Source organism: Sander lucioperca, chromosome 23, assembly GCF_008315115.2.
Source record: "Sander lucioperca isolate FBNREF2018 chromosome 23, SLUC_FBN_1.2, whole genome shotgun sequence".
NCBI lineage: Eukaryota > Metazoa > Chordata > Actinopteri > Perciformes > Percidae > Sander > Sander lucioperca.
In genome coordinates this window covers 14,283,262-14,299,975 of record NC_050195.1, presented here as the reverse complement: position 1 = coordinate 14,299,975, position 16,714 = coordinate 14,283,262, and the positions used below count along the sequence as shown (strand labels likewise).

The window sequence follows — 16,714 nt, the reverse complement described above, 5'->3', positions numbered from 1 at the left end:
TATATAAATCCAGGATAACTGATAAAGCGAGGCTTGACCTAGTCTAATCTGAGCATCCTGACTTGGTGCGTTTCACGAAGGCCAAGCCAGGCTGAGGAGGAGCGACTAGGTTGAGCCAGGCTGAAGTAATTCAGATAGATGAGCGTCCACGGCTTTCCTCAAAAGACCGCGAGGTCGATCACAGATTTCCTGATGCCAAAATGGAGAATACGCATTGTACATACTTTATACAGAGTGAGCAGCAGCTTCTTGTGGAAGTATGATGACGTGAAACACATTATTTGTATAAAAAGAAAAGAAACACGGCCGCTGTAATGAAACAGCGAGAGAAAGCGTAGCAGACGATCACGGACCGACTGAATGACTGAAACGTAAGCAGCCTAAAAATATACATTAACTGACCTCTGCTCTGAATTGAAACAGTCATAATCATTCCATTCAAGGATTAGGCTACTAATCATTTGCACAAATTAACAGTTGTACTCTTTGCCTTAAAAGTAAGCAGAAGATAATGTTACTCAGGAAATTTACCATGAAGATCAATTTTCTACAATGCTAGAGTATGATGCATAAATATCTTTCGCTCTGTTCCTCCCTCTCTCTCATGGGCTACAATATAAATTTCCTAAGTTTCTATATTAACTTCCACTGCTCGCTTTTAATGCAAAGTGTACAACTGTTCGTTTTTGCAGATGACAGGGACTCATTGAATGGTTTCAGTTAAGAGCAGTAGTTCATAAATGTATATTTTTAGACTATCATTCAGTCGGTCCGCTATTATCTGCCACGCGTTTTCTCGCGTTTTTTTTATTTTTTTTTATAGAGGACGAGTTTCCTTCTCTACATATTATATGCCTTGCTCCCTTGTGGACATAGAAAATAAAGATAATTAAGTGATAAATTCCATGCACACTGTAAACATGAATGGAACAGAGTATATTCATCAGTTATTTCCCCCCCAGCTAAATATAAGGTCATAAACCATTGGGGTGTCCTCTCCCTGTTGTTACATGAATGTACAGTACCCTACATCACTAGATAGTTACTGGTCCAGTGAACTAAGACTATCATTTGGGAGGATTGTACAATTAGGATATGTTCTCAAAATTGTACAATCCTCCCAAATTATAGTCCCAGTTTACTGGACAACACAATTTGTGTGCTAAGAATGCCAAATACAATGCACATGGAAGAGGAACAAACATGATCCTTATTGTTAAAGAATTTTAAAAAAATGAATCAACTAAAATAATCCAAGGTGCATTGGTCAACTATAGAAACATTGTATGTATTGCCCTTAGTAACAGACTTCATTTAAAACACATTTGAAATGTTATCAGCCTTTTCTAATTATCTCAACAACTGCCATAATATATTCATCAAACTTCTAACAACAATATGAACAGCAGTCTTCATACAGCAATATAACAGTAAAGATGACTGTCACATGAATAATTATTAAAAAAAAAATAATGGTACTTAAAGGAACAGCAATATGCACCTGTTGTATTTTAATCCAGGCTGATAACAATAGGGTAAAACCACTGCTGGGTGATCAGAAAAGGCTCCAGGATTAATAAATCCTGACTGTTAGCCTGGTCAGGAGCAGGCTAGCTGTTAGCCTGGTTGTTAGCCTGGTCAGGAGCAGGCTAGCTGTTAGCCTGGCTGTTAGCCTGGTCAGGAGCAGGCTAGCTGCACAGAATAAATCTCCATGGTGATTTATGTGCCTCCACTTTCGTGAAACCGAGTCAAGGCTTAAATCATCCAGGATAACTGATAAATCCCATCTTAATCCCTTATCTTGGTTTTGTGAAACAGGCCCCTGTTTCTCTTTGAGACCCGTTTTTGCTTTGTGTCCCTTTTTGAAGTGCCCAACAAGACGGCGCGCCGCAGCCACCGTGCGCGACACCGGGTCTTCTTTTAAGTAGGGATGAACCGAAATGAAATTCTTGGCCGAAGCCGAAGCCGAATAATAATGAAATGCTTGGCCGAAGGCCGAATACCGAACACGGTGTTTCGCATTTTTTCCATTAATTTTGCCAATTTTTTCACCATTACAATAATTAAATAGTAAAAATTTGCTTGTTACTATTTTGTGTTGCTTTCAGATAAATAAATCAAATAACAAAAATACAATTTCAAAATATTTATTTAACACTGAACATTTTTTGAACATTCCAGCAGATATTATACAAACAAAGCACAATATAACTTAAAATAAATAAATTAGTAAAATAAAATAAAAATTTCAGCCATCTTTGAAACCCCCCTTCTTGAATAGCCTATGTTAGGCCTATAACTGACTGCTGAAAGAATGTAACTCTGTATGTCTACAACAACAAATGTGCATTGAATAGTGCAAAAAATGTGGATGAACCCACAACAAATGAATAACTGTCCTAGACATAAGCCTACTTAGCCTACTTCTTCAGGAAAAGTGGCAGGTTCTTCTTTATGAAAAGTAGCTTCTCTGCTTTGTCACATGAAAGTCGGTTCCTCTTCTCATCGATGACATGAGATGCAGCACTAAACAGTCTCTCACTGTCGGTGCTTGTGCATGGAGCAGACAAGTACCTGCAGAATAGTTGAAAATTTTATTGCAGTTTTCTGACAGTTGCTCATTTCAAAACGAACAATGTCTTCAAGATAATGAAATGGTTGAAACCCAGTGTAGGCCTACTATTTTACTACACTGAAAATAGTTAAATTTTCACAAAATACATAATATAAAATATAGGTAACACTTTATAATGTTTCCTTTTGTTAACATTATTGCATTAGCTAACAATGAGCAATACATTTGTTATGGTATTTATTAATCTTCGTTAATGTAAGATAATAAAAAATATTTAGTTCATGTTAGTATAAGTGCATTAACAATTTTAACAAATAGGCCTACCACTTTTGATACTTTTTAATTCAAAAATTACAAATGTGATACTTAATTTTAATACTGTATTAGTAAATGTTAACATTAAGATTAATAAATGCTTTTAATAAGGGTTTTTCTTTGTTAGTTAATGTTAAAAATAGAAACTACTTATAAAGTGTTACCATAATCCAAAATATAAATAAAATCTTAAATTAATTTCCCATACAAGTAGCCTACCTGCGTGCCATCTGCGCCAGGTCGGGGAAGCGGCCTTGATTGGTCCTCCAAAATTCGAGAGGGTTATTGCTCCTGGGGATGGGGACTTCTGAGAGATACCCATCTAACTGTTGAGCGGTCGAGCTTGTCCTCTGTCTTGCAAATGGGTTATTCTCTTGGAGGATCTCATCGAACATGTCAGACAGCGAGACTGTGCGCGGCTCATCTGTAGTACGAGCCCGTTTACTCTCTGCGCTGTTTTCATCTCCTGCGCTGTGCATCACCTGACCGTCTCCATCACCTAGCGGCTTTCCCAAATCCAACTCGGCCTGGATCATTTCTCGTGTGCGCATCTTTTCCCCCACATCCAAGTAATGATCTTTATATCATGGATCAAGCACAGTCGCGATGCAGTACAGGGGTTCTGAGTCCGCCTGACTAAATCGTGTGCTGACAGCTTCTAAGAGCGCACTTTTAGTTGTTTTCACTCCGTGGTCTGTTTCAGCCTCTTTGTTTAAAAGACGCTTTAGTGCTGCAAGTAAGGGTATGACGTCTGCCACAGATGCATCAGATGAGCTTATCTCTTTTGTTATCTGCTCAAAGGGGGCGAGAAGAGAGAGAACGTTCTCTATTAACACCCACTGGTATGCGTTGAATGTTGCGGTCAGGTCATGATCTGCTATGTATGTGGCCAAGACTCGCTTTTGCGCAAAAAGGCTTTCCAGCATATAATATGTACTGTTCCACCTTGTGCTCACATCTTGTTGGAAACGTTTTTGTGGCATTCCGAACTGTTCTTGGATAGATTGCAGGCGCGCATAGGCAAGCGGTGAATGTTTGAAATGGCCAACAATTTTCCTGCCTATCGCTATCACATCTGCTATACTGCGCTGACTCAACAATCCCTCGTTGACCGCCAGTTGAATTGTGTGTGCCATACACCGTATGCCTTTCAGATTGCTATCTTCCATGGCTTTAGCCATATTTCTTGCGTTGTCACTGACTACCGCATGCACTTTAGATCGGTCGATACGCCAAGTGTCAAACATGTTGGCGAATGCCTCGGATATGGCTACAGCTGTATGGGACCCTCTAAACTCTTGTGAGTGAAGCACAATCTTTTGTAGCTTGAAATCTGTGTCGATCCACTGCGCAGTTAAACTCAGCATACTGGTGGGGCTCACATCCGAGCTCCAAATATCAGTCGTGAAGCTGAGGGCTGCAATATCTGTAGCCAAAAGCTCACGGACGTTAGTTGAAACTACGTTATACATCTCAGGTAAGCACACGTCTGAGAAATGCCGTCTACTAGGGATGGTGTAACGGGGCTCAATATGGTCTATAAGCCTGCGAAATCCAACATCCTCTACAATCGAGAATGGTTGATCATCCAATGCGATGAATTCCATTATCCTTTTAGTAATTCCTTTAGCTTTGGCACTGTCATTGGCAAACTTTTTTGCCTTTTCTAAGAAGTCAGCCACAGATGGAGTGGGTGTACTAGGACTGGGAGCTACTTTCCTTTTCGCTGCTGCTGTTGCCGTAGCCGCCGCCGTGTCTTTCTCGTACTCTGCATGATGTTCTGGGTGTCTTGATTTTAAGTGATAAATTAAACTTGAAGTGCTGTACGTTTTTGCAGATGCACCCCCTCTGGACAATTCAGCAAAACAATGTCTGCAAACTGCCGTTTTTGCCTCTTTCTCTGACACTTTAAAGTGCTTCCACACTGCTGACATGTTTGCTGCATAAAGCGCGCGCCTCTCACTCTACGCGGGTTACTATTTGATTGCGTCATTAAAAACGTCATTGTTCGGCAAAATTTATTCGGCCTTTTTACTTATTATTATATATTATATTATATTATATATAATTTCGGTTGCCGAACATTCGGTGCATCCCTACTTTTAAGGCAGCATTTACGCACAGCTGCAGGGTGTGGCCTGCACACCTAACCAACTCCACGTCTGGCCACTGACCGGATCCCTTCAGTAATTCCACCGAGAGGACCATGTTGGCAGCGTTGTCCGTTACCACTGACACCCGCTTCTCTGGTGGAATGTGGTAAGTGTCCACGACTTGAGTGAGTCGCGCAGCGACATTTTCTCCCATGTGCGCTTCATCCATCTGCTTTGTTTCTAACACAACGCTATTCATTTTCCAGTCCGCATCGATAAAATGGGCCGTAACTGTCATGTATGCCTCCATTCTAAGCGAAGACCACAAATCAGTTGTGAGGCTTGCAGCCTCGGAGGATTGGAGTAACTGGTTTACATTTACTTTAAGTCCATCAAACTGCGAACGTAGTGCACGCATGACAGTCTCCCGTGCTGGCACAGTATATCTTGGCTCGACGATTTTAAACATGTTCTTAAAGCCCTCTCCTTCCACTGTGTTGACTGGCCTCATATCTTGGGCGATGTAATGCACAATCCCCTTAGTGATGTCCTCCTTTCTCTTCGCCGACAGAGGATGGACCAACTCCAGTTGCATCTGGGTGCTTCCTGACGCCTGTGTCATGGCCTGGGGATGCGCCTAGTACATAACCAATACAATATATAAACTTTTAGACATTAGACATAGCAAGCTGTCTGACACGTGTATATCTCGCTTACTGCTTTTAGGTGATAGGCCATATTGGTCGTTGAGCTATGGTAAGTTAGCTTTAGGCCGCATAGCTTGCACTCCACAGTCTTGTCGTCTTTTTTTGTAAAATGCAGCCAGATAAAAGATTTAGATTTCTTGGACATTTTGTCGACTAAAGCCAAAACAAGTAGCGTTCTAACTGAATGAATACAGCAAAACTACCTATGTTCCATACTGAGCGCGAAGCAGCAGTGCAGCCAGCCACAGCTGCGGTTCCCGAGTGTTCTACGTAGTGCGCTAAACTGTGGCGCTGTTACAAAATAGCCTAAATTAAAGCATTTAAAGTTGGGGATAAAACATAGGCTAATTATATTTAGAATACAGTAATATATAACTGCTTATAAAGGAATAAATATCAAGGAGTAAATCAATGAAAATTTCTTTATTGGTAAAAAAAAAAAAAAAAAAATGAAAAGAAAAAAAATGTAAGAATGTCAGTCGACCAAGACGGCATCGACCGATTAGTCGACTAAACGACTAAAGTTGACAGCCCTAATTATTATTAATATTCTGCCAAATGAATCCATTTTTGAGGGGCTAATGGTACTTGAAAACGCCCAAACTGTGCACACGCATCACAACTGGTCAAAATGTTGATATTTTTATTCTCGTGCTTGGGTGTGTCCAAGAGAGCGTAGTGGTTGGGGTGGTAGGCATACGTACAGTATCATGTCCAGAATTAAAAGTACAGCCTCTTGGAGCCATCCCTTATACCCAACAGGAAGTCAGCCAACAGTCAGAACTCCAGGGGTCCTACAAGCTCCGGCTTACTGTGGGCCAACATGTTATTGTGCTAATTTTATTGAAAATGTGTTAATGTGCACCACCAAAATAACACTATTACTGACCGAAGACAGCCCCTGTGTCAAAATCACATTTTAAGGCATATTCAACATTCAGTTTCTTTCCTATTCTTCGATTGTTGCCGTTTAATTTTCGGTCGATTCCACTAATAAATGATTTGATTGTTTTAGCTCTAGTAAAAAGAGTAATACGTAGAGTAATAACATTATTTAAAGGCAATACAGTTTTCCTTATGTACTGATACTTTACTTTTTTTTTTTATTACACATAGTAAAATCCCTGAAGAAAAAAACATTTAAACATTTAAAGAAATTCCCTGCCAATCCCAACTATGGCTACATACTGTACATTTAAAAATATCTATACAAAAATAGAAAATGATGAAAACCCCCTGATTGCAATAACTCTCGCGGCTAAGCCACCACGCCACTTTTTCATGATAGTGGCAGAACACAACTTCCTTTTTTTTTCAAGCCTTTAATCACTGAGAACAAATTGTGTTAGAAACAGCCTGCTCAATACTTTCAGTTCCTTGAAACTGGTCTGTACAAAAAGTAGAGAAGTTCTGATACCGTATTTTCCTTCCCGATACCAATTCCGATACCTGAACTTGCACAATACCAAGTACCGATCCGATACCAGTGTTTAAAAATACATATATTTTATTTAGTTTAAAAACGGCTGTATACTACTATCCCTGTATGGATGTGATATGAATCTTGAATTGTATTGCCTGGCTTAGGTTAAACTCTTTGTAAAACATAAATAACACATATACATACAGAGAATAAATGCCACAAAACTTCCTTTTATCTACTTTGACATTGAGTCATAACGGAGAAAGAACAAAATACTTTAAAGTAGATTTTCTTCTGGGCTAGATAATGTGGTATCGGATCGGTGTATAAACTCCTGTTGGCCACTGGAACAGTTTGGGGTTAAGGGCTTTGATCAAGGGGCTGCTCTCTCACTTCCCTACCCAGATTAATAAAAAGCGGCATTTACTGAAGTCCATTTAAAAAAATGTCTGACTTTACTTTTATTTTAGAGGAACCCTGTGATGTATCATGAAGGCATTATTACAGTGAGTGAAATGACAAAACCTGAAAACTAGCAGCCAGCTACAATGACCATACAGGTCCGATGCTGCAGTCTATTCTGATCAACCTCTTATGATGCTACCTAGAGCTGGGCGATAATGGAGAAAATCAAATATCACAATATTTTTGACCAAATACATTGATGTCGATATTGCGGCAATATTGTTGGCTTGACTATTGAGAGTTGAGAGTTTAGATAAATAATCATCAGTGATGTGGATATAATGACTAAGTGGGTAAAGGGAAATAATAGAACAGCTAGAACAGCCAGGTAAGTTCAGAAAGTGACATCACTTTACTGCCATGTAGCCTTTAAAACCAGGAAAAGACTACACTTATGTCATATCACGATATCCAAAATCTAAGACGATATCTAGCTTCATATATCGATGTCGATATAATATCGATATATTGCCCAGCCCTAATTCTACCCCACAACGACCAACAAAATGGTTTGCTAGAAGTGGAACATAGCCAGCAACTATGCTAATGCTCAGAGGAGCAGCCTAATATAATAATGTGCCATAGCTGCCTGCAGCCTACAAAACCAGTAAAAGTCAGCCGTTAGGCTTCACATGTAATTTTCATTAACTTTTCTTGGAAACAAGAGTCTAGCAAGACCAACAATTTAGCAGAGAAAGAAATGTTCACCAGACTATTACCGAACCACATCCTCCCTTTTTCCATCCACAATATGGTCTCCATTCATTATTCAGACTAGAGATGCACTTTCCTTGTTCTTCAACTCTCCCCTCGTGACATCTTTGGGCAGCACTTAACAGACGGGTTACATATCAGCTGCTTATAATTCAGGTATAACAACAACAAAAAAACTCTAAATGTGAAAAGACCACTTCAGTGGTTTTAATCAATTAGGCTAAATAGGCTGATGGACTTTCTAATTTGGTTCTAGGTTTTCTTCCAAAACTTACACAAGGGGATTCTGTCTTTGAATGCCTCACTGAATTAGCCCATGTATTAATGTTTTTAGGGGAGTGTTGCATTTTAATTCAAGTCAATATTATGCCCATAACGTAGAGATGTCATAATTGAAAAAGTAGGCCAAGACTTATTTCACTCAGACCAACCTGCAAGCCGCTCCACGCAGAATGGCTGGCTGATTGTTTGGCTGTATTATCATACAGATCGTGCAAATGTCAACAAGATTTGGAAACGCTCTCGGCTTTTTTGGTATTACCTACCACTTAAGACTCTTACTTCAAAGCCTGCAATGAGTGGCGCCCAAGTAAAAAAAATCTTGTGGGTTATGGTAACATGATCTTAGTTATGATTGAGCGGAAATGTTAGACATGCATCTAAGTTTCCTCTGCCTGCTTCCACCCTCCTCATCTAGCCACATGTGAAACCACACTGCTCGCCAGCCAAAGTAAATGCTCCAGTTGGTCACATGGCATGGGTTTACACTGGATGCCAAGTTTACATGCCAACCCTTTACTCATACCCTGGTGATTAATGATATCACATATCATGTAATTCTTCTTTTATAATCATTGTATGCGATGAACCTTAAAGTGTGAGACATTTCCCACAGTTAGCTGCGAGATAAAGGATGCCGTCGCAGCCAAACTCTGCTTTGTGCGAGTGCGCGCACGTGCGTGCACGTGTGTGTGTGTGTGTGTTCCTCACACTGACTCATCTATAAAAAGGCAGAGAGCTGCTCTGAGTCTGCAAAAAATCTTTTAAAAACAAATGTATAGGCTAACCAATTTTCCAAGTGAGCAGCTCTGAAAAGAAGAATAAATGTAAATGCTATGTAATCATCATCAGAGGAACTGTATCCAGAATAAAAAGCTGATTAATGTGTTTATGACTGGCTGGGTCACATACTTGGGCAAGTGCCTTAAATGAACTGTCACTGAAGTGACCTGCGCTTGTGTAACATGACACGTTCTTTCAAGGCAAACAAAAAGGCAGCCACTCAAGGCAGAGAGGGACATTTTGTAAAGTCAAGTGCAATAAAAGGGTCAGTTCACCCAAATTAAGAAAAAACATATTTTGCCACTTGGCTTTAGTGGTGTATGTAGATATGTTTATTTTTATTTGACTAGATTTAAAAAAAAAAAAAAAAAAAAAAAACCTTCCCCCTCTGAGGTTTCAGCAGCTATCACAACTTACTTCTTTTTATAATCTACAGAACACACGGCCAACCGTGGTCATTAGGGATGCAACTAACGACCACATGCACAGCAGTAACTGGGTTCTGCCAGTTCTCCCCGTATACATGAGCGGGGAAGAATGGGGAGAATGACGGGAGTAACTCTACCTCTGCTACAGTAGGTGGCGCTCTGCCAACGTACAACTGGCTTTTCCTTCCAGTTGACCTATGTCAAAATTACGCCGACCGCCACTAAATTAGTAAAATTCAACAAGTTAATGTTTCATTTACACACTCTTGTCACAGCGCAGGACAGCACAGTGTTCTCGCCAGATGACTGACAACTCATTATATCTAACCAGTGTCGAGTGGAATTAGCTGGCTAACTTCGTAAGCGTTAGCTAACATTAACGTTAGCCCGCGGCAGCAGCGGTCCCTCCACTTTATTGCCGAGACACAGCGTTGACAGCCCCGGAGATGCTGCCTCGGCGGGGAGTAAAACAGACGGACCCCAGGCTCTTTGCTGCCGATGGCCCGCCGCTGATTCGGGCAATGCGGTTTTGTTGTATGGCGTCATAGCAACGACTACAACTCACAGCGTCGACGGATTATTTCCTGTTCAAAAACCTCTCCAGGGGAGTGGGGAGGGGCAGTTGAAGCATGCGCAGACGCTTAACCCGTTCATAGCCCAGTTAAAGGTGCAGTAGGTAAGCCTTATGAAACTACCTTTCTGTCATATCTGCTGAAACTGACCCTATGTTCCAGTAGAACTACATGAAGCAGGTCATTTAAAATAAATAAATCTGGCTCCTCTGGCACCACCTACAGCCTGTAGTGTGATTTGCAAAAATCCACGGCTCCCTGTTCAGATGCACCAATCAGGGCCAGGGGGGGGTGTCTAACTGCTTGTCAATCACTGCTCATTCATTCTCCCTTGTGGGGGGAGGGGCTTAGGAGACCGTTTTGGGCTTTAGCAGAAAGGGGGGAGGGACTGAGAAGTTGTTGAAGTTCAAATCTTTTGACTAAGTCCTGGATCTTCACAATCCTACCTACAGCACCTTTAAAAGGTATGTATGCAGGAATCCCCCCGTTACTGAAAGAGTTCTCTACCTCTGTTGATGAGAACTCAGATTTTAAACGGGATAAGGTGTTTGCATGGCGTTTGAGAAATCAGGGTATTGCTTTAACCCAAATATAATCTTTTTTTTTTAAAACTGCATGTAAACGCACTGACTGATGACAACAAGCACAATCAAACTGGAGCGTGTGCTGGAAGGAAAGTAAGCGTCAACTGTGTTAAACTATGATAATCGAGAGGCAGCATGGAGCAGGTGTTGGCTGTGTCGTGGGAGTTTCTGGTATGAGTGTGAAAGTTGTACCAAATGCGAAAGAGTGTTCTGATTTGTGTGGTGTGACCTGCTTTCCATCATCGGCACTAAATATTGCTGATACAGCAGTTTTTCTACAAAAAAAAAAGATGCAACAGTGAAAGCATTTTTCTCTCTACAGATCCTAAGAATGTTGCCCTAGCATGAGTTTGTCACAGTCTGACTCACACAAAACCGCTCCCTAGAGCAAGCAACTGAAACGCCCCCAAAAAAATTGTGTTTGTTCTAGGAACCTACCAGTTCTGAGTTGGTGTTAAACTGTAAAAGTGAAACCATTGTTGAAAAGAAAATCTTTTCTTTCAGTCAACTTTTCCTACATAAAGACCCAAGAAATGTGGGGTTTCCTGACCTTTTACGGTGTCTTTTCTGTGACAAAAACTGAGCTGGTGCAGATAGTAAAATAATGAACTGTTGTATCTGGAAAAGAAAAACCGAGAACACTCTCTGGAATATACTGTACGCCCCAGTGAGAGAGATTCCCAGTTCAGAATCTTCATTTCACCCCAGCGGATCATAGTCCTCATTTTTAACATCTTAGGAGGTGTTTAATCTAAATTTTCACCCTGATCTTAGGTCAGACACTTCAGGGACCATGAATTGTCACGCAGCCTGTTCACTGGGACCAGATCACTCCAAAGTACTCCAAATGTAAAAAAGCTGAATGAAATCATGCTCTAAAGCTTTTTCTAGTATGTAACAGTAGGCCTAAAAGTAGTGATAGACCGATTATCGGCCCTGGCTGATTATCGGGCCGTTTTTTTGTCAGTTTGCAGATGATCTGTATCAGCGTTTTATTTTCCTGATAACTGATAACGTGAATGAATTAAAAAGTGTTGTACTTTGGCTCTGCTACAGCTCTGTGTCTGTCCCTCTGCTTCAGTTTATCTCACCACTGAGTCTGACTTCATGTCCCCCCCCACAACACTATCTGACTCTCTGTTACTGGAGATTATGGTGAAAGTTTCTCATTTATTAAATAATTGCTTAAAGCATTTAGACTAAGTTTTGTGTTGGAGTTTGTAACATTCCAAAATCCTAATTTTGACCTCAAGATTTTCATTTTCACTGTAAATGCATATCGGTTCCAAATATCGGTTATCAGCTTCATTAACCACTAATGATCGGTATCGGCCTTTAAAAACCAGTATCGGTCGATCCCTAGACCAGATCATCATCCAAAGTACTCGTAAAAGTAAAAAGCCAGATGAAATCATGCTCTCAGAGCTTTTCCTACTATGTAACAGTGGGCCCTGAAAAGTATACCAAGGAACTCGTGCAGTTTCTGTCCACCGTTAGCTCATGTGGAGCACCGGTTCACTCAGCTACAAAAGCAACATGTCAGCAACATTTCAATGACAACACAAAAACTCCCTCGAGGCGAGCTGTCCTGAAGCTGCCTCTAACCTTTGACCTCCCTGTGGAGAAGTGCCAGAATCTATTAGGAAACACAGAAAGACAACTTTTCTCCATGCATCACAAACCAATTGTACTTCTCTCTCCCGATACGGTTTCTTAAAGCTGCGGTAGGCAATTTATTTTTTGGCTTTTTTGGGCAAAATAAAAACTAAAACTGACAGGATCTGAGAACACAACTCCAACCACAGTTATTAAGTGATAAGGACCCTTTAGTGGGGATGGTTGATATAAGTAAAATCTTCTATCACAGTATATTGAATTGGGAATAACAATACAGTAGAGATTCTGAAATCTCAATTTGGAAGCCATATATACATTACATAAATCAAAATAATCAGTTTTGCGCCCAAAACAACTTCAAGGAACTGCATCACACTGATGCAAAATATCCTGTAAATCCAGTCCTGCTGCATAGTTTGCAACATTTCTTGCAATGCCCTACACAGCTATAAACACACTATAAACACATACTGGCAACTAGGGGTGGGGGAAAAAAAATCGATACAGCATAGTATCGCAATATTTTCCGTGGCAATACTGTATCAATACACAGACGCCAAGTATCAATCTTTTATTATATATGTGTTGGTCAGTTTGTCTGCTTGACAATCCCATTTTGCAGCAATACAATTGAAGTGAGATGAACAAAACAGAGAAATGTATCTTTTTAGATAAAACAGATGTTGACAAAGTTTCCTTTTGGGGACATCATTTAAAATTGGGAAAAATTAGAAGTTGGAAAAAAGGTAATAAATTGCAATATATCGCAGAATATTGCAATATGTTTAAAATCGCAATAATATCGTATCGTAGCATAAGTATCGTGATGATATCGTATCGTAAGGCCTCTGGTGATTCCCACCCCTACTGGCAACATCTCTCAGGGTTTACAAATCTTTATCATCTTACAGTATATGTCATCATCATCATTTGCCCAAACGTTGGGCCCATCTGCTTGAATTTAGTTGTAATGTGAATTATACAAAGGGGGTCAGCCATATGTTCCCACAGCTCTATGTTCCCACATTTCTAAGATTTTTCTTAAAATTAGGCCCTATGTTAGGGTTAGGGTTACATTCCATCTGTAGTCCATTGCTACTGGATAATAGGTTGGTGTAATTGGCTACCAAATTGGGAGAAAGGGGGATAAAATCTGATACAAATTTATGAAAAAGGAAATGTGGGAACATAGGACCTAATTTCGGAAGAAAAATCTTAGAAATGTGGGAACATAGGGCCTAATTTTCAGTGAAAAAAAATTCTTAGAAATGTGGGATAGGGCTGTGGGAACATAGGCACGCTCCCATTAAAGTGCAATAAGATAAGACTCCGTCAAGTATAACTATAGCATGTCTTCTGTTTCAACAGGATCATGTGTTTGCTCATTTACATTCCTGCTCTAACTGGGCAACAGGCTCTTAACTGCATTTAGAGTTTATTATTATATCCACAGCAACTAGAGCTGGGCGATATGGAGACATTTTTTATCTATGTCAATTTTTTTACATAATGGCAGTTTCTTTGTTTAACTGCAATTCATTGCTAACATTGATTTTGTTTAGATATACCAAATTGTAATTCTATAAGTGATTATTAGTCGGACTATATTATTATAATTTATTATTATTTCAATTGTTAGTAGTTTGTACTAAGGGTGCTCCGATCAGGATTTTTGGGGCCGATCACCGATTGCTGTGAGCGGTATCGACCGATGCCGATCACCGGGTCTATTTGAAACCTTCTATTTATCATGTCATATATTTATCATATATTAATTTTAATATTATTAACAACAATGCATAAGTATTAAAATTAACAGAAGATAATGTATTGTGAATTGTCAACGGTTTACTTTTATTGACAGGAAACGTTCAACATTCCACTTCCTCTGTTAGAAACACACCTTAAACAGCTTAGAGCTTAACATAGAGCTAAAGCCTTATTCGGAATAAATTACAAAACAACTGTTAGTGTGTTCTTCAGTGTGTCTTTAGTGTGTTCTGAGCAGGGTGGGGCCACTTAAATTTTTTACCAGCCACTTTTTCCAGAATTCAAATTTATAAAAGAGAGTGCACTATCATATTTTGAATTGCTTTATTAAATTATGTTTTATTATTAATACATATTTTATTAATATAATGTATTTATTATGTGTCAGTAGCTTGTTGATCTTTACATTGTAAGTTAATTTCCTATCCTGGCCTGGGACACACAGCTCATGGATGTATTAAGTGTAGCTGTCCTCAATGTAGGTCATCCTGTACGTCTCATCTCTGTTTTTTCCTGCATCCACCGTGTGTGTGTGTGTGTGTGTGTGTGTGTGTGTGTGTGTGTCGTCAGTCGCGGGGTAGAACTGAGCAGCAGAGAGCCAACAGATTTAAAACGGCAGCAGCTTTCAAGCCACTTAAACATCGTTCCAGTCTACATTGACGTTAAAATGTAAACAGGTTGGCAGGACGGTCTGAAATGTTTTGCACGGTCTTTCGCTGTACGTTTTGTCAATGCGCCACTTGTTTGAAAAGTACCTTCTCTTTTTCTTTACTTCGCCCTCAACAGCTTGTACATCCATAGCTACTGCTGACTCCGCGGCGGGCCTCTTAACACCGGGGATATGTCGCCACATTTTTTAACAGATAATTTTCCTTTCGTCTGTACCTCAGCTAGCTAGCTAGCTAGCTAGTTACACGGCGTCCCGGACAGGCCGGACTAGCGCTGAAAACTAGCTACTCGACTATGCGTGGTCAAAGCCCCGGCTGTGAACGGTTTCATTTCCTGTAAGTTCTTCACAATAAAAGTCCTCCGTTATTTTGGTATTTGAATGTTTTTATTATGAAGCAGCTAAATCCGGAAATGTTAGGGATTCATTAGCAGTAACGTAACGCGATTCCTATAAGCATTGTGCATTGTTACTTAGCAACAGCATTCTTTGACAAAATCTGTCCAATCCATTACAAGGATACAAGGCTAATTTCCCACCCTGGTTCCGAGGCACTTTTTTTGACCAACTCGGGGAGACTGATCAATCCAACTGCTTTTTCTGCCAACGGTCGGCCGTCTGGTTGGTGTGTAACTTAGCTGCGTATAGAACATTTTCTCACGAGTAGTGCATCATCTGATCGGCCTTTATGGAGACCACCGATCAAACTATTTAAAGCCTTTATCGGCCGATAACGATCGGTTCCCGATCAATCGGAGCACCCTTAGTTTGTACTTGATCCTATACACACGTTCAATGCAACAAAAATGACAAGTGGGGATACAGTTAATGTATCCCCACAGAAAATTGTATAGCAATAAAGGGGCATTGTTTACTTCATACAGTCCCTCCAGAAAAACGTGATTATGCGATCGCATAATTCAATGCATATTCAGCCAATGTCCGCATATTTATGCGGGGGGCGCATTTTTTCAAATATGCCTCACTTTCGCCACATAAATTGCCGATTTTCCGTGCAAAATATGCGGGGCTTGCATAATTTCATAATCCACGCATTTTCGTTGCAAAAAAAGTCACATATATCTTAGCAGAAAGTTGAAAAATGTTGCGTTTACTTCACACAAGAGCAACCATTTTCCCCTGTTGCCATGGGAACGTTATGAAGTGACGTGAACATCATCGAAAAGCTGCAAACCCCGCGATGAAGCCGTGAAGAAACGGTACGGGTGTCTCGGTTCGGTGCATGAATTTACACGGAGAATACACGGTATAAAAATAAATAAAACTTGCGTGCAAATTAATTAATGTAATGCGGAACTACTGTTAGATACGCGGGTTCTAGGGACACCTAATCTGTAGCCCCGCCTTAGCTCTGAAGCTAGCCGAGCTCCGCCTACATGCAGTTTTTTTGTCAGTTTGACGGTCCAGTGAGAGAGTGAGTCAGAGATAGCAGCACTAAAGGACGAGTATGGCGAGTGGTGGCGACCCACAAGAGTTAGAGGACCTGGAGTCTCCCGTGTCATGCCTTCTCGTCTCATGCTCTCCCTCCTGGTGCCGTCCCGGCCTCGAAAACTTCGGTCTTCGGGTCAGTTCCAGTAGTACAGGTGAGAGAGTGGTGGATAAGGAGGAGGACTGTGTGTCAGCGTTGTTCAGCAGTTGTTGGGTATGTAGGTGGAAATACATCTAACATGCTAACGCATATCCGACGCCATCACCCAGCTG

The 16,714-nt window shown here is 40.5% G+C and overlaps 2 protein-coding genes across 2 annotated transcripts in view; both read right to left on the bottom strand.

The window, feature by feature from the left end:
• znf438 (zinc finger protein 438) overlaps positions 1-16,714 on the bottom strand; it is a 71,287-nt gene that overhangs the window by 52,991 nt on the left and 1,582 nt on the right. The gene's annotated exons all lie outside the window — the stretch shown is intronic.
• Positions 2,371-3,688, bottom strand: LOC116048936 (zinc finger BED domain-containing protein 4-like). The gene is made up of 2 exons (XM_031298258.1): positions 3,110-3,688; positions 2,371-2,574 (listed from the first exon to the last, which is right to left on the bottom strand). Exons 1-2 carry the CDS (start codon positions 3,439-3,441, stop codon positions 2,421-2,423), a joined length of 486 nt encoding a protein of 161 aa, XP_031154118.1. The 5' UTR covers positions 3,442-3,688; the 3' UTR covers positions 2,371-2,420.